The sequence below is a fragment of the Malania oleifera genome, chromosome 1 (genome assembly GCF_029873635.1).
Source record: "Malania oleifera isolate guangnan ecotype guangnan chromosome 1, ASM2987363v1, whole genome shotgun sequence".
Taxonomy (NCBI): Eukaryota; Viridiplantae; Streptophyta; class Magnoliopsida; order Santalales; family Ximeniaceae; genus Malania; species Malania oleifera.
This window is the reverse complement of record NC_080417.1, coordinates 155734214-155760086: the sequence shown is the minus strand read 5'-3', so window position 1 is coordinate 155760086 and position 25873 is coordinate 155734214. Positions and strand designations below refer to the sequence as shown.

At 36.0% G+C, this 25873-nt stretch overlaps 1 protein-coding gene and 1 long non-coding RNA gene across 2 annotated transcripts; one reads left to right on the top strand and one right to left on the bottom strand.

Annotated features, from left to right (window-relative positions):
- Positions 1 to 9061: 9061 nt before the first annotated feature.
- Positions 9062 to 19630, bottom strand: LOC131168252 (probable amino acid permease 7). The gene is made up of 7 exons (XM_058127558.1): positions 19318 to 19630; positions 18924 to 19163; positions 11476 to 11569; positions 11081 to 11295; positions 10144 to 10277; positions 9814 to 10041; positions 9062 to 9715 (listed from the first exon to the last, which is right to left on the bottom strand). Exons 1-7 carry the CDS (start codon positions 19517 to 19519, stop codon positions 9314 to 9316), a joined length of 1515 nt encoding a protein of 504 aa, XP_057983541.1. The 5' UTR covers positions 19520 to 19630; the 3' UTR covers positions 9062 to 9313.
- LOC131168278 (uncharacterized) lies at positions 11978 to 24488 on the top strand. The gene is made up of 2 exons (XR_009140273.1): positions 11978 to 12358; positions 24140 to 24488. It is a non-coding gene; the product is annotated as an uncharacterized LOC131168278 (long non-coding RNA).
- The last annotated feature ends 1385 nt before the right edge of the window (positions 24489 to 25873 follow it).

The following is a 25873-nucleotide window of genomic DNA, read 5'->3' as shown; positions in this document are numbered from 1 at the left end:
AGAGTACAATTGACTTACTTGATAGGCAAACCAGGATTAAGTCCCGCCTATGGGCCACACAACCCTGTCATGAGGGGTTAAATCATGACATACAATTTTTTAGGGAAAAATCTCAGTTATGTATATGTATACAAATTTATAAAATTTTCAGCAAATATAATATGATGCTAGAAGTATGAAAAGTAGAAAACTTAGATGATACAATTATACTTTAAACTATGATAAATGTGAGTTATACTTTATATTGATTTACTAGCTTATACAATTTCAGATATTGTCATTATAGTATTTATGTGACTCGATTGCCACACACTAGTAATAACATATTTCCTCTTACTAAGCATTGTCTCATCCCAGTGGTTTAACATTTTTCAGGTGATCCAATTAGGCGAGCAGATCAGGCTCGCAGATAGAGAGATCTTTTATTTTGCCCTGCTTATAGGGTAAGTGTATTCAGGGGATTATGTTTTTGAGCAAATGGTACTGGGGTGATGTGTAAATATGTATATATGATTTGAAAACGCTGAATTCTGGTATTGTAAATATGGGTGTATGACTTTATGTTTTCCGCTGCATGAGTGTGTCAATTTGTGTACAGGGATAACTCAGTGCTGATCTGAGGCCTGAGATGTTATAACATGTATAACAGGGCTATCAGAGTAATTTATATTTTAAATGAAAAAAAAAATCGTGTAATTTTTGAGTCATTACATAATTGCTTTAAGATATATGCACTGTAGAGAGAGCATGCCTCGCCATCCTTATTGTCAGACTCACTAGACATATCTGAGTCTAATAGGTATGCTAAATGAATGACTTTCCTCTACACCTCTTAATGCTCTGTTATATCCCAGTTGTTTTCAAGTGCATACTCTATAACGAGCTTATAGAGAGTGTCGTGATCGACATAACAACATTTTATTATTTTCATGATGTAAATGCCTAACTACGTTGTTGAGCTCATCAATATCTCTAAATAGGTCCCCCCCACCGCATCAAATTGTATATGGAGTTAATTATGTAGAGACCCAAAAAATAATAAGAATAAATATAAGTAAGAAAAGAGGGAAATATGGTTTATTGTAGACCAAACCGTTGATGGTTTTGTGGGAGCATAGAAACCGCCATATTGATCTATCTAGCGCTGAGTCTCTCTGAAAAGTTGTGGATATTTTCGGTGTATTTCCGTTTCTAATTCCTAAGAAGCCTCCTCAGCTGCATGATTCCACCACAGCACCTTTACTAACGATATAAGATCTCGCTAAATAATTTTTAAATACCCAATTCACCCCCTTTTGGGATTACGTCTTTAGTTTCAAATATCATGTATAATAGTATATGTTTCATTCATTGAGTATAATAATACCATAATGTAAAATGAGAGTATGACTTTTCGATTAGTTTTATATTTCCTAGTTCTAGAGTTAGAATAACAAAGAAAGTTCTTAAGAGAAGGGTAAGTATTCATAACTCACTAACATTTGTAAACATGTTTAGCCTACTTGCTCTCTTGCTAAATGAATGTTGCATGCCTATGAAGGTATTGGCAATGAATTGTGTGTTGTTTCATTGTTTACCACTTGACTCTTGTCTACTTGCTTACTTGTTTACTGCCTCCCTTCAACTTTGTATTCAAAGATTAAGAATTTATTCATATGGTGAAACCGTGACATACTTTCAGTTCACTAGTAAAGGAAGAGTGTTATAACTAGTGTCCCATAACCTTTCACAAGGTGTGACTAAAGTAGCTAACCATGTGGCCATGCATATGGGCATGTGGCCATGCATATGGCCAAAATTGGTGAACTTGTTGATGCATTGAAGAGATCATAACAACACCAACATGATTCTAAACTTGTGGAAATGTCAAAGGACTTCCACGTTACGGTAGAAGTTTTACAAATCCAAATACGGGATCTTGCTGCCAAGATGAATCTAATGGTTTTTGCTATTGAGGGTTCCAACTTTGTGGAGGTAGAGTAAATAAGAACAAAGGTATTAGAACCCTAAGCATTTATAGGGTTCAACCCACTTTTGAATTTTTATATTTTTCCCCAATACTCAACTACATATATAATATAATCATACATGTCTAGTTATGCCTCAATATAGAAAACGACTTTTTAATGTGAATTATGAATTTGATGATAAACTATAATGCAAGGAAAGAGTGAATGTTGCTTGTTTATAAGCAATTGAAAAGTTGCTCTTCCTGGTACTTATGAGACTTTTGGGAATTGTTAGAGGAGGAGCAACAAGACTTTCAATTCTTTATAAAGCACCAATTTAGAGAAGGTAATCAAGTGGCAGATTACTTGACTCGTCAAGGCGAGGGAGGCAATATGAGGAGATATTTTGTAGGTGATGTGTTGTCGAGTAAAATGAGAGGTCTAATTCGTATGGATAAGATGAGTATTCGAAGCCTTCGTTTTTAAATGTCATCATTTGGTTCTCTTATGTTTTCATCAGGTTTTTGTTTTGCAAGTAATTGACATTAGTTTGCAGGTACTTTGTTTTTGTTTGTGTTTGTTTTGTTTTGATTCATATGATCTTGTTTAGTTTGATTTAGTTGGTTATTGGTACGGGTTTTGTTAGGCTTGTGTTGGGTTTGTGGCATGGGATGGTTTTGCTAGTCTATTTGTAAATCTCTTGTGGCATGTTTGTAATCATAGTTTTCCTCCGCTATAAGTGAGGGCAATCAATAAATTTGGGGTGTTTAAAAAAAAGCAAGTGAAATATGTGAACTTAAGTTATAAGACATTTGTAGGGACCCGACCCCGAAAATAAATAAAGAAAAGAGAAGGGAAATTAAAAAGGATAAAACAATAGAGCTTGTAGAGGAGGCTCCATTTCTCATCGACGAAGTCTCTTCTGTGGCTCACCGACGAGACGCCGGGGCACGTCGACGAGAAGATACCGAGGGATTTTTAGAGATTCTAAAATCTCAAGCTCGATGATGAGGTCACCTTCTCAGTGACGAGCGACCTTCTTTGGCTCATCGATGAGAACTCCGACTCGTCGACGAGAACTCCGACTCATCGACGACGTTGGCCGGGTCAATTTAGTTATAAATAGAATATCCTTTTCTTCCTTGCTAAGTTATCAAATTTTCTCTCTCTTTTTCTCTGGAACACGAACCAACCCTCTCTCTTTCTAGGATTTCGTGTCGTTTGTTGCCGGAATCAACAATCTGACATCACTACGTGGATTAGGAGGAGAATCTTTACAGTTATAGCGGATTAGATTTTCGTTCTAAGGATTTTCGGGTTTTTCCCAAAAATCGAGGTAAGGATCTGATTTCGTTTTTGGTTCAGTGTATATATAGTAGTCGATATTATAGTGAAGCATTGTTCTTTGATTTTTAGGTTTCGAGGATTCCGTGTCGTAGTTTTGGAGCGATTCATTCGTGTTTCCATTTTCAGGAATTAAGGTAAGGGGATTTGTTTACATCAATTTAGAAAACTGAACCGCTAGATAGATGTCTTATGCCTTTGCACATTTTGACTGCTTATTTGCAAAATTTTACCAGATATAAATGTTGTTTCTTACGATTTTATGATTTTATGATTTTTGGCAAAAATAGGGGTTTGGCATATGAACTCTTAACTTTCCAAAACTACGTTATTTGTTTTAAAACCTAAAGTAGGAGCTGCTTGATACCCATGTTTGCGGTCCAAATGGTATTTTTTAAAATATATATGGATTTTGACAAAACGAGCGTGACATATGATATGAAATGGAACATACTGAACTATATACTTGTGAATGAACTGTGAAAACTAAAATTCCATCTTGTTATCTAAAAATGTGGAAAACAGGTGTTGGTTAACCACCCAACTTTATATGTAAAAAAGGATGAACCAAGAGTGTTTGTGCCGGTTAACACCACTATCTGACAAAAAGAAAGAATGCATGAAAGATTGCATGATTAAGATTGTGAAATTAATGGAATTGCACAAGTTGTTATATTTTATTGTAAATTATATATATGATTGATTGAGACCACAACTTGTTACTAAAGGAGTTGAAAGACACTCCAGGTTATCTCAAGCTTTAAATAGCTTGAGGCGTGGTTTCGTTGCTAATTGAGGTATAGTGCAACCACACATGTGAATCAGTGTGGGTATCAAAATATTCGGCTTGCAGGAGTGTATGGGGCCACTGGTGAAATAATGGACTAGGTGGGGTAGCCGGACTATATTTGTGATGCTTGACAATGCCTGCACAAACAGGGCTCTGTCAGAGTTTTCAGTGCACAACCCGTCCCATGGGGTAATTAGGCATATTTTTGAAAGTTCCAAAGCTAGTCATTGTCCTAAATTTTCATATACATGATTTAAAAACTAAAATCGGCAAAGTCACAGGATTGAAACTATGTGGAGGGAATCGTACAGTGTATGAGCTTGTATCCTACCCTAACCTCGGGGACTCTCGCTTGTAATGATACTGTATTATGTTTATATATCTTTGATAGTACTGTATTGCGAATGTGATATTGTGCAACTATTTTAATTGAAATAAACTCATGTAGTCACGTGCTGATGTAATATCTTCCACCTTATTGAGAAGTGTCTCATCCCAATCCTACAACCTTTGTTTTAGGTCCTACACGACATCGATCCTAGTTCTCCTAGAGGGACTTTGGCACGTAGAGTCTTGTTAGTGGACGTAAGTTTTTGTATCTGTACTGGGTTGTTAGCTTGGTTGAATGTAAGGGGATTGTAATACAGTTTATGTTTTAAGTATGGATCTTATGTGCTAAAAAATACATATAGAACTCTGGTATATGTCTAATAGAACCCCGTAAGAATGTTTATGTTGTCCTCTGTGCATGAATACAGATATATATGAGATACACTAGTTTGTCATTGTTTATGGCAGGTTGTTTATGTATGCTTATCAGACATAGGTATAATGTATGCATAGTAACACTCTAGGTTCGTATAAAGGACCGATGCGTTACAACTGTAATGACCCAAAGAATAATGGTATTTAAATAATAAAGAGGGAGGAAAATGGAAATAGAAACATAAGGAGGCAGCAGGCTTAGCGTTCGTCGACGACGTTGCACTTTGGATGTAATAACCTAGAAGATTTACACAGGGCCTCATTGACGAAAACAGGTAGTTCGTCGACGAGCGCATAAGGATACCTTGTCGACAAAACTATGTCTCGTCGACGAGAAGATACCGAGAGGGGTTTTGGGCAGTCTGAAATTCGTCGATGAGGAAGTAAGGTTCATCGATGAGGAAGCAAGGTTCATCGATGAAATCACTTAAGAACTCGTCGACGAGATAACGTGTCTTGTCGACGAATCAGAACCTATAAATAGTGAAAACCCGGGTTAATTTGCAGAAGTTGGCGTAAATCTTCCTCTCTCTCTCTCTAAATGCCTCTCCCTCATTCTCTCTTTGATTTTGGCCCCGTTTCTCGTCAGATTGAAAATCTGAGGCCCCCACGATGCTCCTAGTGAAGTTCTCTACAAGACTGTTAGAGCTGATCGTTGGTGGAAGTGGTTTGAAATTCATCGTAAATTTAGGATAAGATGTTTTATTCAGAATATGCTTTCCTTGCAGTTATAAGAAATGTTGTATGCAGGAAAATACTCATGTTTTGTTCCAAGGGATGTCATTTTTAGGGTGTTGAGTGGAGAACCTTGCAGGTGTAGGGCCAGAGTTTAGTAAGGGTTTTTCAAAAACTAAGTAAGGGAAATATGCTATGCTAGAAGATTTGATTATATTAATAGGAATTTTACCTATGTGCATGTATACTAGTTATTATGTAGCTTTTACAGAATATAAGATTCTAAAGTATGTGTGGCCTGAGTAGATATTATTTAATGTAGAATTTTATACAGTTTTTCTAGTATATGATGTTATATAGAATATAAAGATATAGCCGGATATTCATCAATATTATACAGACAGTTATAAGTACATATACAATTTTTATTCATATAGCTCCACAGATATATATATATATATATATATATATATATATGTACACATATATTTATTTAGATCAGTATACATAGTATTTATAGAATGTTATGTTTTCCTAAATGCCATAACACTCAAAGTATACAGACAGATTACATAGATAAAAAGTACAGACAGATTACACAATTATAGCATCAAGTTGCTACAGATATTATAGTATTTACAATTTAGATTAATCGTGTTATGGTTATTTTGGAAACATAATAAAAACAGTAAAAAAAGTATAGTCTATATGTATATAGTATCAGATCCTTGTGGAAAGATTATAGACAGATACAGTTATAGGGCACGGTACCGTTGCTATATACAGAATAGAGTACAACCACATATCTCAGATAGTGTGTAGGTACTGTCAAACTATGCTCGGAGAGGATACAGCTCCCCAGTTCATTGGGTTGAGGGGACTAGTTTGACGAGGTAGCAGCCAGTCCCGAGCTTAGGAGTGGATGCAGTTTGGCCGAGATGAGGTAGTGTAGAGTATGATGACTTACCTTGAGGGCCGACCAAAGTTAAGTCTCGCCTACGGGCCGCACAACCCTGTCATGAGGGGTTAAATCATGACATATAGAGTCCCAGGGAAAGAGTACAGTTATATATAACCTCATGATATATATACAGTTTTATAGCTTTTGTCGTATATAGTATGATATAGCAGTATGAATGATAGAAAGTTCAAATGATACAAATATTTTAAGCTACTATACATGTGTTTTACAGATTTTCCAACAGTTATAGGAAATACTGTAAACATAGAAATAGTGATATTTTGCTTTGGGATATATTTTCAGGGTGTTGAGTGGGAAACCCTGCGAGTGTAAGACCGATATTCAGTAGGGGCTTTCTAGTAGTTAGGTAAAGGAAACATGCTATGCTAGGCAACCATACATAATTTCAGCACAAATTATATGCTTGTATTAACTTATGATTCAAACTATATATACAGTTTTTAGAACCTGGTAATATTAATATCTATTAGTGTGGCATCGGTTATTCATATAATGGTACTGTACTTATATGTATTATGGACACTATGGTTATAGTTTACTAACAGAAATACTATGAAAATATTCATTTACTAATAGAAATACTATGAAAATATTCATTCTCAGTAGTCCGAGAATATTATGTTTAACAATACTATAATGCCTTGAAATTTAGTTATTCAGACAATAGTTCATATATATATATTAAATCAGAATATTAGACAGTTTATTTAGATTTTCAGATACACTTACAGGGTTATGGTTATTTTAGAAACCATACTAAAAGCAGTATATTATAGATATCAGTTACCTATATAGTATCGGACAGCAGAGCACAATACCGTAACTACAGATATTCAGTTCAGAGTGCAACCACTTTACTCAGATAGTAAGTGGTATAAGGTCGATCAAGCTCACGTCGGGACAGACTCTTCATTAGATATGGATTGAGGGGGTCGATCAGACTGTCGGAGTTTAGTTGACTTACCCTGGTAGACCAGCCAGGATAGGTCTCGCCTTCGGGTCGCACAACCTTATCATGAAGGGTTAAATCATGACATACAGCCATCCAGGAAAATTTCTCAGATATTATAAGTACTATCAGACTTTTAGGAATAGTAGTATTAATATGAAAAGTAATTTCATATAGGTTGACATGTTAAGTTATGTAGTTAATGGTTTTTATTATACGTTATGTAATATCAGCATTTTTTTTTAGATTCAATTATTCATACTATTTTTAAATTAGATTATTTTTACCAAACTATAGCTTAGTGGCCACACACTAGTAATAGTATGTTTCCTCTTACCGAGCGTTGGCTCATCCCAGTGTTGAATTGTTTTTCAGGCGAACTAGTTAGGCGAGTGGAGCAGACTTGCTGGTAAAGGGGCTGTTGTACTGCCCTTTTTAAGAGTGAGTATTTGGGTGGCATGTTTTTGTAATCCCTTGGTATCAATAAGGGTAGTTTCAAGAGAAGAGTGATGATTGTATATTGTGGGTTAATTTGACACTCTAGTATTGTGTTATGTGTGGATTTATTTTATATGGTTGACTTTCCGCTGTTTAGGTTAATGATTGGATTTAAAATTAGGGAAAATGAATTTTATTTAATTAGCAGGTCGTTACAGCTATGGTCTGAATGTACTAAATTCTGATATTATTTAGTATATATGGTTGTATGACTTATATATCCGCTATGTAGATATGGTTATATATATATATATATATATATATATATATATATATAAATGGTGCGAATATTGAGGACGTTACAACAACACTAGACTAGAAATTTACTAAGTTACAAAAAAAATGTTACTATATATTAATTTGTAAGCTATGTTTAACTCTTATTAGAACCATTAGACGCATCTTGATGTCTTTTGAAATTGATCCTCTATTTGAATCCTTGGTCTTGTTACGTACTTACATGTATATATTTTTATAAACAATTAATCGCTATTTATCCTAGTTCAACCACAAATTTTGCCTACAACAATCAAATGGAATATGTGTTATTTTGAATTGTCCACTTGGTCCATCTTTCACAACCGCGATATCATGTCACTTGATTTCTCACAAAATGTTCTTGAACTTCAAATCAAAGCATATTTTGTTGTCATTCATCATTTATTTGTTTGTATAAAATGTTTTCATGGTTCTCATGTCCCCCATTCATAAAGAAAGACTTCTAAGAAACTTCGATTTGGAAACCACCATTTATGCAATGACACATTAATATTTGTATTATAGAAAGTAAGAGGTATAGTTTGATAAGAGTTTTAATAATATAGTTATACACTATTTTAAGTGTCTCCAAACATTAATATACATACCATCATGTGATCAATTAGTTACAAATCTTAGAGAAACCATTTCTTATTAGTATTTTTTTTTTCATATTTTTCTTTTGTACATATATATAATTATGAATTAAAGTCCACATATATACATATATGCGTGTGCGCACGCTTGTTAACTATTCTTAAACTCGAACTAAAATGTCCACACCACAAATTCCCTATTCTTTATCTTTAAAGATTTTTAAATGCATACACCACAGCGTTTCTTTAGCATTATTTATGTCAGAATAAAATCATGACTTTCATATTTCAATATGCCCCTGCCGGGTCAATCTCAGCAGAACAGAAGCCTAGTTAGCCTCTCCACTAAAAATTCAGAGAAGCTTGACATGGTTAAAAAAAAAAAAAAAAACAATAAAGCCCTACCTAACTGTGTGGCTTCAACTCTCTTCTGCCCTCAAATAAATCGGCAATGCAGATAGAGTACTGTATAGTATATAGTACTGGTACTTATGCATGGATTCTTGGTTAGCTGAATTTTGCAGCTATAAGCCCTTCAACAGACCCAATGAATGCGAAAACTGTGACAAGCAAGCAGGTAATGCTAAAAATTTGAAGAACAACCCACATTCTGGTCCAAGGCGCAATACCTTTCTGCACAAAGTACATCTCCACTGGAAAATATATACTCAATGCCCAAAAGTTCATGGCCCCCAACACTCCCAAAACCTGGTTGAAGTATGGCAACATCATTGCCAGCCCAGTCGTCATCGCAACATACACAGATCGGAAACAGAGCCTGAAAACACTCAATCTAATAGCTGGTAAAAAGGGGAGTCTCAACGTATAATAATTTTTCACAATTCCGCTGTTTGGGAATTTCCTGGCAGACCATCTCTCAACTGCTGCAAACTGGGGTTGGCTGTATACCTGATCCATAAACCATGTTAGCTACCCACTCGATGGAATTAGTATACATAAAAAAACAACTTAAGGGTAGGGGTGGGGTGGAACTTGTACGGCAGTACCTGATACCCTCCAACCAAGTGAACCACAATGCAAGCATTGGCGAAGTCGATGAGCCAGTATGGCTCATAAAACCCAAATCCTGTCAAGAGGTTCCCTGGGGTAGAATTCCCAAAGGCAGCATACCCAAAGCCTCCACAGCAGAGGTAGAATACTGTTGTGATGCAGATTGCTATCATTGATGCCTTCTTCATGCTCTGGTTCTCTGGCGGAGGTGACTTCAATGTGTCCTAAACATCAATCACTTCAATTCATTAGGTTGATTAAAATTTTTTGATTACCCTCTTGTGCATGTAGAGTGTATATACATAAAATAGGCAGAGATTACGTACCTGTACTTCAAGAAGAATCAATGGGAATGGATAAGCAAAAGCAATGTCTCCAATTGCCTGCGAGACCAGCCACACCTTTTGAGCCATGGTTGAAGTTGGGACCCCTGTGATGCTTCCCTTAACTTTTCCATCTCCTAACAATATTCACGTGTCTCATAAATATAATCTTCTAAATAGAGTATGAATCTACAGTACCCTAAATTTATCAAAAGAAATGCTCCATGATCACATAAATTGACGGAGAAGGATTCATATAGCCAATCTAACCTAGTGGGACTTAAGACTTGATTTTATTATTGTTGTTGTTGTTATATTATATGCCCCTATCCTATGCAAGGCCCCCAAAGGGGCCATGCTCAAAACACTTTTCAACCATCCCAAAGTGCCTATCAAGCACCCCCATAATCCGTACAAATATATGCATGCATGCTCAAAGGCCACAATAATTCCGATAACAGGTTTCAAACCCTCCCTCCCCCACCCTTTTCTGTGTCTCCTCTATGGGAGCTGGGAGGTGAATCACTACGCTAAGACCTTTGTTCGACTCAAAAGTCAAATTTTTACTGCAAATAGTTAATTCGGGGCCTAATGTTTGAAATTGCATGGTTATTCATTTTAAAGTAGTAGTGCTTTTCATAATCATGGGCACATTATCAACTGCCCACTGTCAATCAAATGGTGTTAATTAATGTGTTCCTCTCTTATTTTTCACTTCTACTTTCTATTCATTTTCTGTACGTGCCTACCTCACAGGTTCATTTAATTTCATAACACATACATGCAAGAAGCTAATTCAAGAGTCATGCTAACTTATTATTACTTCTTTGAAGTTTGATTCCTAATCTCAACACCCCTACTATTACCTCTCATTGTTAGCCTTGGTCCAATAGATCTTCTAATGAACCAGATGTAAGAGGCAATTAATTGAGGAACATACCTATGACTTTGGCGAGGCCAAGCGCGAATCCAATGGAGGAATAGGAGAAAGACATGATAGCAGCAACAATGGAGAGCCACTCCATGTTATGGAAATCAGGGATTTGAGACATCACGATTTGGACACCTCCAAATAAAAGCATATAATAAGTTTCTTTGAATTTGCAAGCAGCCTCGTGCCCTTCTTTATGGTAACAGTTTGATTTTTGAATTGCTCTGATCAATATCACATTAAACAATTTTATCAAAAATTAAAATAATGTGATTAACCGCAACTATTAAATTTGTTTTTCTCAATCGAATTGGAAGATATCATTTGATATTAGTTGGGCAACTAACAATAACAATCCCAAGTATAACAATGGACGCACATATAGCTAGGCAACTTAATTGCACCTCATACTGCTGGCAGAGGTAATTGTATATGCCACCCCAATCCCAAGCAAGTATATTTGTACAAAGGTGCCACACAACCACGCGCTCCTCCTTCCTGAAATGCCATGTATGTCGCAACAGTATGTATGTAGAGTCTTTCTAGCAACTCAATATAGAAGGAATTCTATATAATCTAAGCCATATGCATTGTGCACTAAAATATATATTCAAGATGCTATGACAGATATATGCTTGTAAGAGTATAATCTTTTTGTTTGTCTTTATAACATTGTCTTGGTATGTAAACACGTAAAGATAAAAAGCAAGTGTAAACCGAAATAATTTCTTATAAACATGAAAAAACTTATAGATTAAAGCTACTCACACTTGAAGTGAAAGAGCAGAGTTGAATGATAAAATTACTAGCTCTCTTTGAAAAAAAAATTAATTTTATAATTTTATTTATACTATTATGAAACATTACTTTATCCCTATATATAAAGAATACAAAGCCGCCGGTTATGTTTGGGTTTCGCTTCCTCGGAGAAACTTTGTGCAGATTATCTCTCGTCCTTCGAGTTCCGATTTTATCAAGACGACGAAAACCTTCGTCGGTGATTGGCTTGTACGATTCGTACCGTTATCACTTATAACCAGCCGCTGCGAGAGAGCGTTTGTCAAAGCTCTTGCGCCTGTGCCGACAATGAATTGGGAATAGGGTTTCGCCGTTTTCTGAGGGTTTCGCTTCCTCGGAGAAACTTTGTGCAGATTCAACTATTCTCCTTTTTGTTGGAGTAGTCTACTTGGGACCGGAGCTTCGACGCCATCAGTAGCATTGTTAGTTTGTACACACGTTGGCGGACGGATCTCCTTCGGAGAAGGCACCATCTATTCCGGCGAAGAGGTGTGTCCCTAAAATTTGATCTCAACTCATATATTTGGAATTTGTGAATTTCTTTGGAAAAGTAAGGCTTGTTTGTGCCTTTACTAATCAAAACACTGATTTTGATTCAAACTATAAATCCAATTTTTTTAAATCACATATTTTATTGTGTACGCTTGGTTTTCGTCCTTGCCCTTCATGGGCGGCCCTCCGGTAACCCTTGTTACCGGCGGGAATGAGAGGGCTGTCAAGTCTGGTTCCCAAGTGGATGGGTTGGATGTTGTATGGGATGGAAAGATGGTTGAGAAGGAAAACAATGTTTTGGGTGGTAAACGTTCTTTTGTGCAGGCACTTCAACGATCTGTGCCTCAATCCAAATTTCAGTTACCATTAAAAAAACCTGAGATTATCAATGGGGAATTAGGCTTCGTCTTTTCGGATGTTGAGATGGATAAAGTGGTTGAAGATTTGAAATTTGCAATTGTTTTGAAATTTTTATTGAAGAGGCCGTCAATTGATGTGTTGTAGTTACAGATTGTTAAGACATGGGGTTTTGGTGCGGTTCCGAGCTTTATGGATGAATATCACTTGTTGCTGCGCCTGACTAATGAGAAAGATTATTTGCACGCATGGGTGAGGGAGGGATGGGTTGTGGTTGGTTGTCAGTTCCGCTTCTTCAACTAGACGGTTGATTTTAATGTCAAAAAAGAATCATCAATTGCTTCTCAATGGATCTTCCTACCGGGATTGCCGCTGCTCTTGTATAGGTTGGATTGTCTTCAAATTCTCGCTACAAGGTTTGAAAAGTTTCTTGGAACGGATAATGCCATACTCTATAGAACTCACGCTACGGGGGTGAGAATTTGTATGGAAGTGGATTTGCAAGAGGTGTTAGTTCATGGCTTCCCATTGGTGGTCGGTCAAAAACATCATGTGTGGCAAGAAGTGGTGTGTGAGAAGCGGGTTTTTTATTGTAAAAGGGTTTCCGTTAGGGACATACAGAGGTTTCTTGTAGGTTAGGTGATCGTGTGAAGGTGGAAATAGTTAATAAGAATGAGATGATGATTGAAAGAAAGAAGGGGAAAGTCAAAGCTTTGAAGGAGGTGGGAAGGAAGGACAAGAACTTAAATGAAGGTGCAAGTGGAAATGTGGGAGTGGATCCTATTATTGTGTCTAATAATAAGGAGATTAGAAAAGAGGTAAAGTAAGTTGTGGATAAAGGAAAATAGGGTTTAGAGGAGGGTAGTCCTCATCTGGTCCTCATTGATGAGGGGATGCATGCAGGTGGGTCTGGCAATAATTCTCAGGCAATTGAGAATGGTGAGATGGAAAAGATTGAAGTGCAAAGAAAGTGTAACGCATTGGTGGTGGATAAAGGCAGTAAGGGAGGAAAAGTAATTCCAGAGGTGGTTGAAGATTGTGTTGTGCATCAGGCGAGCGAAAGAGTGCAGGGTGACGAGATGCTTAGAAAGAATATGGTGATAGGAGATTGTTGAACCTGCTTTCGACGAACGAGATTCTATCTTAGTGTTCTACTATGTCAAGAGGAGGCTGATTGGTGGTGTGATGAGGAGTGGTTTCCGACCCAAGATAACATGAGTAATCATTTAAATCTGGTGTCTGAAATACTGGAGCAGGAGAACAAGTTAGTGGTTGCCAATACGGGGTTAGATCTAGAACATTCCAGCTTGCATATGAGAATGAGAGCAAATTACAGAGTTTGGCAAATAACAAAGGCTATGATTCGGAAGGTAATTTTTTCGACCCAGAAGTCCATTGGTAAAAGTTTCCAGTAATGAAGTGAGGCAATCCCAATGGGTTATTACCCGTCGTGTAAGACTTAATTTATGAGGACAAAAATGATGGTGTGGAACGTGTGTGATATAGGCACGTTAAAGATATGCTTGAGGAATTTGGTTAGGAAAATTTCGATATCTATGTTGGTCATCTTGTAACCATTCATGTAGGAGGAATCTCTGTTTCGTTTCGCCCAATTTTTAGATTTTCCTGACTATTGTTCGAATGAAGCAATGAGAGGTAAAGTGTGGGTAATGTGAAATGAGAATGATGATTTTGAAGTGGTGAGTATGTCGAATCAAATGATTGCAGGATGGGTGGTCTTAAATGGGATAAAAGTGCTCATCACTTTTGTATATGCAAAATGCTCATTAAATGAGCGCGTAGGGGTATTTGGACAGATTTGGAAGCTTTACAAGTAGGGTTGAATCATTGGCTTATTGTGGGGGAATTTAACATTATTTGGGAGGATGGGGAATGAATTGGGGGGTAGCGTAGACCTTTGACTGCTATGGAGGAGTTTAATAATTGTTTGAACAATTGTGGTGTTGTTGATTTAAAGTCCCATGGTGGGTGCAAGTTGGTCCGACTAAAAGATGGGCAAAGCTTGACCGGGTTCTTGTGAATGTGCCGTTCATTAATCGTTTTTAAAGTGCTAGGCTAGAATACTTGGTGAGGAAAACTTCGGATCACAAACGTATGTTGGTACATTTCTCAAATCCTTTGACAAGATATGAGCCACCTCCTTTCAGGTATCAAAATGTGTAGAGTTCTTATGAAAATTTCCTTTCTTTTATGTGTCAGATTCGGATGGAACCAGTTCAGGTTTTAGACATGTGTAAGTTTGTTGCTATGCTCAAAAAGGCTAAAGTTGCTTTAAAAAGGTGGAATGTTGAGGTCTTTGGCCGGGTGGACCTTGCTATCAAGGATTTAGAGGTTCAAATGATAGACTTGGAGCAGTAGTTACAAAGGGGATACAATTAGGAGGTGGAGACAGAGTACCTGGTTACAAAATGTGAATTGAATTTTTGGGGAAAAAGGGAGGAAACCCGTATTTCTCAGCTTGTGAAGAAGCGGTGGTCGGTGGAGGGTGATCAAAATTCCAAATTTTTTCATGCGGTTATTGATCAAAAACAGAATTCATCGATGATTAATTTTATGGTCTTAGAGGATGATACGGTTTTGGCATCCCTTGAGGAGATTCATGAAGGTGCGGTTAAGCATTTTCAATATTTTTTCTCTGAACAATCTACTAGAGCATTACCTTATTTGAGCTAGCTAATTTCTAAGGAGATATGAGATGAAGAAAATGAGTATTTGGTCAAAAAACATTCGGAAATGGAGTTGAAAACAACTCTAAATTCTATCCCAAAAGATAGTAGTCCAGGACCTGATAGTTTTGGTTCAGGATTTTACAAATCTTGTTGGACTTAGTTAAAGAGAATTTGTTGGAAGTTGGCAAGGAATTTTTTAGTTTTCACTTCTTCTTATTTTGTTCTTATCCCTAAGGTGAATGATCCAAGAAGCTTTGAAAAGTTTAGACCAATTAGCTTGTGTTCTGTCGCCTACAAAATTTTTTCAAAGATTATTGTAGGTAGATTGACGCAATGCTTGAATAGAATTATCTCTCCAGAACAAGGTTCTTTTCTTCCTGATAGAAGTATTTTTGAAAATATTACTTTGGCGCAAGAAATGGTTCACTTAATCAACAAAAAGAGTAAATGGGGAAATGTAGTTTTAAAAGTGGATATGGCAAAGATTTATGATCGGGTTGACTGGAGATTATTGATTTGGGTCTTGGAGGGTTTTGACTTTTCTAGTCAAGTTTGTAACTTAATAGCAGAATGTGTTAAGATCCCATGGTTTTCGATCATGATGAATGGTACGTATAGGGGTTTTTTCAAGTCTCAATAGGGCTTTCGGCAAGGTGATCCTCTGTCCATATTTATTTATTTTGATGGAAGGATTCTTTCGAGATTATTAAAAATTTTTTTTTGAGGAAGGCAGAATTAAAATTTTTTTTCTTCCAAGGGGAGCTCCTTTAATCTCTCATTTATTATATGCGGATGACTTGCTTGTTTTTGCTAACGAAGAAAGGAGATCTTTGTAGATTTTGTTGAAGACGTTGAATTTGTATGAAAGTTGGTCTGGCCAATTAATCAACAAGGAAAAATTAGTTCTCTTTTTGTCAAACAAATCAACATTTCTAGAAGAAAGGGACTATTTTAGTTGATGAGTTTTGCGGAAGGAAAATTCCCAACGATGTACCTTGGGGCACGTTTGATTTTTGAATGCCTTACTGCTAGAATGTTTGAACCTTGGTCTCAAAAATTCGAAATAAGGTGGCGAGTTGGTAGATGAGGTTGCTGGGACATATACGCTAGCAGTTCTCTTAGTTCCTTCGATGGTGATCAGAAATATTAATTTCATTCTCTCTTCTCTTTTCTAGGAGGGAGAGTAATGGTAGGGCGAAAATGAAATGGTGTGCTTGGTCAAAGGTTTGTAAACCCTTAGATTAAGGGAGTGTTGGTGTGAGGGACCTTAATGACGTTCAAAGAACTTTTCACATGAACTTTGTTTGGAGACTTATGCCGTTAGATAATCTTTGGACCAGTTTCTTTAAGGCTAAATATGTTAAATCAGGTCACATGGCTTCAGCCAATTTTACTCCTGCAGGCTCTCAGTTTTGGAAAATAATCTTAAAGGTTTTTCTAGAGGTTTATGAGAATATTTATGTGAAAGTTAGAGGAGGAAAATCTTCTTTTTTGTTTGATAAGTGGTTGAGCAGTGGTCCCTTTACTGAGTGTTTTTACACGGTCCATCATCCTGAGTTAAAAATTTAAGACTGCTGGGAGTCTAAGAATTGGGGCACTAATATGTGAAAAATTGGTAGGGATCCTAAAAATGGATGAGATTTTGTTGTCATCTATAAAGTATAGAGTGGGGCCTGATGTGTTTATTTGGAAGCCTTCCATAAATGAAAATTTTTCAACTCCCTCGGCTTGGGAGGTGATAAGAATTAAAGGGGAGCGGTGCCCATGGATGGAGTGGGTCTGACATAAATTACTTCCTAAGAAAGTATCATTGTGTATGTGGAAAGTCATGTTCTAATGTCTTCCTGTAGATGAGAGAGTGCAGAAACGGGGATTTGATATGGTCTCATGTTGCAACTGCTGCGTGGATAAAAAAGAGGAGTCCCGCAATTATGTTTTGACAACGAGATCCATTGCAAGTATGGTGTGGAAGAGAGCAGCGTTTGTCGTAGGAACTCTAAATTTTGAGGTTAAACCATGGAAGGTGAAAATTAGTAGATAGTTCAAATGTACCAAAAAATCAACCCAAAAAGGTACGATCATTGATTTATTACCTACTATAATTTCTTGGAAACTATGACTCAGACATTGTAAAGCCCACATGGAAGATAAGTATGAGTTGATGAATGCAGTTTGATTATTGGTGAGGTTTTGTCTTGCAAGAATTGTAGAAGGCTTGAAGGGTTCCTTGCCCTCTTTAGATAAGAATTTATTGGAAGAGCTTCATGTGAAAATGAAAATGCAAAAGTTTAGAACTTCTAGAAAAGTAGTATGGGAAAGGCCTCTAGTATGTTGGTTGAAGCTAAATATAGATTACTCTTGTAGAGGGAATCTAGGTTCTTGTAGTGGCAGTGGTATCATCCGTGACTCATCGGGTAGTATTAAGGCTGCTTTCTCTGGAAAATTTGAGCCAAGTACTAATAATGGAGCGTGGTTGCAAGATCTTACTAGTGATGTTCGACTCTGTAAAGAGTTGGGATATCAGAATAATTGTATTGAAAGCGATTCAAAATTTGTGGTGGGATGACTGACGTCTGGAATTTGTTCCTCCTGGTACTTATGTGTCTTTTGGGAATTGTTAAAGGAGTTACAAAGTCTTTGGTTCTATATAAAGCACCAATTTAGATAAGGAAATCAGGTGGCGGATTTCTTGACTCGTCAAGGCGAGGGAGGCAACACGAGGAGATATTTTATAGGTGATGTGTTGCTGAGTAAAATGAGAGGTCTCATTTGTATGGATAAAATGAGTATTCTAAACTTTCGTCTTTAATTGTTATCATTTGGTTTGCCATGTTTTCCTTTGATTTATGTTTGCAGGTAATTGTCATCATTTTTCAGGTAATTTGTTTATCTTTGTTTTGTTTGGTTTTGATTTCATTTAAGCATGTTTAGATTATTTTAGTTGGATAATGATTATGGTTTTTTCAGTATTGGTTTTGATGTCAGGAACGATTTTGATAGTTTAAGTGTAAATCCCATGTGTCTTACTTGTAATCATGGTATTTTTCTGCTATAAGTGAGGATTATCAATAAAATTACAATTTTCGTAAAATAAATAAATAAATAAATATACATTTGCATTTGGCATTGGTTCAAATCTATACCTGTAGTAAAGTGTACATGTAATTGGCCAACCAATTAGAAAGCTTATCTTATATAACATACCTACCATTCCAAATCTTTGAAATTTAAAACCACCACCAGTGCAAGAACAAAATTAATTATATGATCCTACCCTACCATTCAACTCTCAATCTATCTTCTAAGTTAATTTTAGCTTGAAAATTTCTTATTTAATTTCTATGTGTGTGTGTGTGTGTGTGAAATTAAAATATCAAACCCAGGATGTCTGTGTTCGCCCCCAATTCACCTCAAAATTCACACTCACACAAGTTGAGTTGAACAATCTTAATCGTGAGGGATGGGATGAAATTAGAATAAATAAAGTTAAATTTATAATTGAACGAGGGGGGTACCTAAAAAGGAGCGAACAGCTTGGAGATAGGAGGGGTTACGGGAGGGCGGAGATGGAGATTGAGTTTGAGATCTGTAGCAGTTGGAGAGAAGGAATGCAGAAGCGAGGGAGATGAGAGCAAATAGCAGCATGCACGATGGACCGGCGATCCACCCTAGCTGAGCCATGCTCCATGCCAGCGACAGCACTCCTGATCCTATCACCCCTGTTATTATATGCGCCACCGCCGTATACACGCCCCCTATATGTACATGTCGCCATTCACCAACACATTAATTATATAAACATACAATTACAAAATTAATTAAGGTAAAAGCATAATAAAACAGGAATAATTAAGTTGAATTGCCGAGAAGATTATTGGAGGTAGAATAAATAAAGAAATAAGTAAATACCAGTTCTCTTGACTGCATGATCGGAAGGAGAAGGAGGCTGTAGAGCAGAGGAAGAAGAAGAAGAAGAAGAAGAGAGCAGCAATGGGGTCTGATTCGTATCCATATACGATTGAAGAACAGACCCACAGCATATACATATATAAATATATATATATATATATATATATTTTCTTCGAGGAATTAAGCATTTATAGATTTTCATGAAATGAAATAAGGTAGGCCGGGGAAGGAAGTAAGGTGAAGTTGGTACGTCTCTTCAATTTGTTGGATTCCAGTCTTCCAGATTGACGAAAGAGAGGTGAATTGAAAAGCTAACTCTTTACGTACCACTTGTCGTCTCTTCTATACACACGAGTCTAGGTGCTGACTGGTCGTTGGCTTCAAACATATATATAAATATTATAAGTACAGAGCCAGCTACCCAGCAGCAATAATTGTGATGTGACTATGTGAGCATAGGTTGCCCGAACTTATTAAACTTCCTCCTTGATGCAAGAGGTGGAATTGATTAAATTAATAATTTTTTATCTGATTAATCCCCAAATATTTTCCATCTATTCTAAAATTTTATATATATATATATATATATATATATATATATATATATATATAAGTGTTTGTCTCATAGGTTGGTTGATTAAACTTAGTAACATATGTATGTATATCTATATTTTGATTATAGTTGTTAAAACCTTATCATTTGTGATTCACAATTCAATGCATGCAATTCGTTTTAGTTCCATATCAAATCCATTTGAATCTTACCAGTATATCTAAAATCAACTAAATTGTGACTGAATCTATCCACTCACACAAGTCTAGACCAATCATATCCTAACTAACCTAACTAATTTAAAATTCTATTTTTTTAATTGCTTATATATATATATATATATATGACTAGTTTCCATTCCTCGCGCGAGTTTTTTGTGCTAAAAAAGAAGAGAGAATAGAACTTTGAATTTCATGTTGCTCTCACAAAACCACTCTTCACTCTTGAGGCATAGTATTTTGCCATTGACAAGAAGAGACAGAAGATGCATCAGTTAAGGTGTTCTCACAATTAAAGCTATTAAATATAAATTACCAAAGTGGGCTTCCACAATAGCACAGTGGAGAATGGTGTCACCATCAGCCCCTCGTGGAATTCTTGAGGCCTGTCGACTCTCTAATCTCGTGGTCATCGGCAATAATCAAGGAATGGAGGCAAAGAAAAGCATCTTTAGGCCATGGAGGGCAGACGGGAAGAAGGGGGTTTCGCCTTTGTCGTTGCAGAGATGCGTAAGTTCTTGTTGGGATTTCTGGGCGATAATTTTAGGAAATGAGTTAATTAATTTGGGAAAAATGCGAATTGTAGGATTTGAGTTTCGGGCGTCAAGGGCGTAGGATATGAGTTTTAATGAGACTCTCAGTAAGTCAGGTAAGAGGAATAAATTATAACACTATTTTTATATTATTGATTGAATGAATATTTGGAAAATAAAGTTACGGTATTTTTTCTTGTGAAATTAATATATTATGAATATTAGGTAAAAACTGTGTGATGCATAATGAAAAATGTGAAATATAAGAATGAGTAATTGTTGAGAAAATAATGGAATGAGAATTATTGATATGTTAGTGGAAAATAATGAAATATGATATTTATATGTGAATAGAAATGATTTCTATGAAAATGAGATTGTGTAAATTACTGATATGAGTATTTTAAGAAATGTTAAAATACGCGAAACATGATATATACTATTATGAGATGAATTGAGATATATTGATATGAGATTAATAGTATATATGGATATGAAAATATTGAAACATGAAAACGAGAACGTGAATTCTGAACCGTATATACGGAAAAGGGAAAATGGGAAATATGAATACTACAATATGGAATTGAAATGTGTTGATTGAATTGAGTATACTAACAGCGAATACTGGGAAAATGTAAACATTGCAAAGTATGACCACTGTAATGGGATCATTGAAATATGATTGATAAAATGCCAATACCATGTAACGACTCAAAAAATAATGGTATTTAAATAATGAAGAGAGAGAGAGAGAAATTGAATCAGTAACAGAAGGAGGCAGTAGACTTTGGAGAATATAATTTCAAGGATTTTCTAGATTCGTCGACGAATACAGGGATTCTCAACGAATGTCTTTAGGATCTCGTCAATGAGGTCCCGTTTCGTCGACGAGAAATACCGAGAGACGAATTTGGGCTACTCTGAATTTCGTCGACGAAGGGTAGGGTTCGTCGACGAATTTACTGAAGGACTCGTCGACGAATCTGACCCTATAAGTAGTGCAAACTCGGATTTTTAATCAAATTTCAGTGCTCTCTCTCTCTCTCTCTCTCCCCCCTACAGACTCTCTCCTTTCTCTCTTCGATTTCAGCCAGGCCAGTCGCCGGATCGACAATCCGAATCCACCACAACGCTACTGGCAAAGTTCTCTGCAAGTTTGCTGGAACGAATCGTTGGTGAAACGAAGTTGGATTTCATCCTAAATTCAGGGTAAGACCTTTTAGTCCATTTTTGGCCTTCTGAAAATTGTAAGAAATGATGTAAGTCAAGAAATATTGATGTTTTGTTTTGGAATTTATGATTTTTAGGGTGTTGAGTGGAGAACACTGCGGGTGTTGAATCCATTATAGTAGGGAATTTTTAATAGGAAATAGGTAAGGGAAATATGCTATGCTAAGTTATATGAATATGTTTTCAGTATGAAATTATAAATGTTCCACCAAAGTACTGTTTACAATAGAGATTTATACAGTTTATCAAATGTGATTAATATGTTTTAAAATTATTGTGTGACTTGAGAATATGAATATAGTATAGAAACATACTTTACAGTATTTTCAGAGATGTGTTTATAGAATATATAGATAGTGAATGTATTTTACAGCAATTACAGAATACCATGATTATACAGTTGATATAGATACAATTTACAGTACCATGACATATAGTTTTACAGTTTATTACAGAAACATAGTTGATATAGATACAGTTTTTTACAACGTCATGATTTATATAATTATTACAGAATCATGTTAAAACAAATAGTTGTGTATATAGAGATGTCTTATATAGTATCAGACCCTATTGCACCATACAGTTTATAGAGCACGGTACCGTAACTACGTACAATTTATAGAGTGCAACCACCTATTCAGATAATGTGTGGTATAAAGGTCGATCGCATAGAGCCCACAAGTGGACAGACTCCCCATCAGATATGGGTTGAGGAGGGTTGATCAGACTATGGAATATAGTGATTTATTCCTGGTTGGCCAGTCAGGATAAATCCCGCCTACGGGCTGCACAACCCTGTCATGAGGGGTTAAATCATGACACATAGTTATCCACAGGAAAGTTTTACAGTTATTATTATGTTTATACAGCTTTATAGAAACAAAAAAGATATATATATACTAGCAGTATTTTGAATAGAAACCTAAAGTACATAAATGTTAAGTAACAGGTAAAAGATGAAGATTATATTTCTAGTATTATGTTTTACAGATTCAATGATACATGACTATATAGTAATAGATTTTTCTCAGTATTGTAGCTCAATTGTCATACACTAGTAATAAACCGGGCTCGCAGATAGAGGGGTTTCAGTACTGCCCTGTCAGAGAGAGAGTGAGTATATTTTGGGAATATTTTTGTATACCCCTCACCGGTTGAGGATATTGGGGGAACAATGATATGTGTATATTTTGGAAAACATGTTAACACTCCGGTATCGTATTGTATATAATTATATATGGACATGTTTATTTGATTTTCGCTTCTGACTACTTAGGTTAATGATTAGGTTCAATCCAGTATGATATCAGAGCATGTTAAATATCATAGTATAAAATAAATAAAAAAACCCTATTAAATAGTAGGTCGTTACATACCGCATAATGATTGCGGGTATGTGGTCATGATAACCCTGATGGATGGTTATGGAAACCCTAATGATGGGTTGTGATATTGAACACGATACCGTTACTAGTGGTGTAGTGCAACTACACGGACTCTTGGAGCGTGTGGCATGGCAGTCGACTGAGCTGTATAGTAGAGTTGTTGTGCCCCCTGAGTTCGAATCAGGGCTATAGGCTGGCTAGTCGTACTACAGATGCGAGATATGTGATATGATATTTTGATATAACCGGGTCGGCTAACCGTGGTTAGATCCAGCTTTCAGGCCGCACAACCTTGACCATTGGAGGAAGCATGGCGTGGAAAGAAAGATCCTTAGGGTAGCCATGAGTTACAGACGCGATGTTGGTACTAGATATCAAGGATACTCATAAGCCGGAAAGTGAAAGAATGATAAAATGGGTTAAAATGATAAATGAAAGAAATAATGGAAATTGAAAAAAAGAGAATGATAAAATTGAGAAATGGAACCGTGAAGTTAATAATATAAATAATTGAGGCAAAGTGAAACACTCCGTCTGAGGGCTTACTGAGTAAGGTGAGTACTTTGATAGGTATCAGATGTGACCATACCTGACTGCAAAATGTGTTAGGGCAGAGGGAAGTTACCTGTATGAGCGGGTAATCTTCCCTATTTTCAGGAATTTCGCGGGTAAATATGTGTTGGAAATGATTGAACTTGAGAAATTGTTTTAAAGTTTATAAAAGCTTGTGTTGTATATCTATATGATGATGAGAATATGTTATCAGGGTATTTTTCTTAGATGAAATGATGACTTGAAGTAAAGTGTGCTATAATTGAACTCATATTACCACACATTGTAAATAATTTATTCTTTCTTACTGAAATGTGTCTCACCCAAATTATCTAAACTTTTTAGGAAACAGAGATAGATCAAGTGATAGAGCTCCGAGACCATAAGGAGCTAAACCCCTGACACATAGGGTGAGTTCTTGGACTAGGGGGGTGTAATTTCCGTAGAGTTGTGTTGTTTTGGGTATGTGATGGTAATGTATATATATGTATATTGATATTCTGGGTATTGTATTTTGGTTGTTAAGTTTATACTATCTTCCACTGTTAGGTTGTATAAATGATATGACTTTTTACCTAGTACCCAATGTGGGTCGGATCATATGAGTGGTAACAGGGTTATTGACATGGCCAATTTGTGAATATTGTTGATGATGTGTAAAGATTTATTATTGTAAAAAAAATTGGTACGAAAATCGGGGCGTTACAAGATGTCTCGGGAATTGGCCTATAACTCATCAGTTCATCCCATAAGGACTTCAATTGTATGAAGTAATCAACAATATTCATCTGACCTTGTGTCAAATTAGAAATAGATTGCTACAATTGGAAGATCCTAGGTCCATTAGTCAAGGAGAATCGATCTTCAAGTTCAATCCATATATCCCTTGTTGATTTGATGAACATCACATTGGAATAAATATCATTAGACAGCGAATTGAGAATCCATGACTTCACAGTGTCATTGCCTCGTTTCTAGGTGGCATAATTCACATAAGTAGCGAGAGGAGCTTCCAGAGTTCCATCAATGAACCCCAACTTGTTCTTGGCGCTTAGTGTCATTGTTACACACATGCTCCATGTTTGAAAGTTGTCTCGAGTAATAACCTTATTTACCAGGTGCAGGTTTGGACCATCACTGCTTTGGAAATAATAAGGATTTGAGCTCGGATCAACATTGGAGTTGATAGGAGAACAAGAAGTATTTGAAGAAGTTGTAGAGGAAGCCATGAGAGAAGAATTTCTCTAATTGCTCTAATACCATGTGAAGAAACAGCCAGACGTAGAGAGAGAAATTTTGAATCTCATTAATGATTAAAATTATTACATCAATAAGTATATATATCTAAAGCTGAAGAACTAACAAATTGAGCAGATAACAAAATAACAAACTGAATATAGTTAAGTTACAATAATATTCTGTGAAGACTAACTAATTTTTTAACTACATTTACACCTGGCAACTGACTGTTTAACACTCACTTCCTTTCGTCATTAGTTCAACCTCTCGATTTTTGTTTGGTTGATTTAGATTTTTTGATTTTTTTGATATTAGTTTATTTTATTATTTTTGTTTTTGATATGCCTGTTTAGATTTGTTTCTTATTTAGTTTTGTTTGGATTTGTAATCCTATTTTGTTTGGTTGTTGATGTTATTTTTGGGAGGCCTTTAATATTTTTTTTATATTTGTAATCTCTAAATACTTGTCTTGTAACCACGGTATTCCTCTGCCAAAAGTGAGGGTATATCAATAAATAAATGGAGGTGCTGCCCTGTTTTAGTAAAAAAAAAAATACGGTGCCATTTTGCTTCTTGTTTATATATCAATACACACATGTTATTTGGAATTGATTTTGGAAAATTACACTGAATCTTACGATTTGATTCGATTATCGATTCCCAATTCCCAAAATTGAAATTTTGATTCACGATTCAAATCTTGATTTGACGACTATGATCCCGATCATTAAATAAAAGATTTTAATGCATTTGGAGTTAATTCGAACCTTTGATCCTTAATTCATATTGAATCGCATTTAAACTAACAAGAGGGCAAATTGTTAATTAAAAAAATTAATC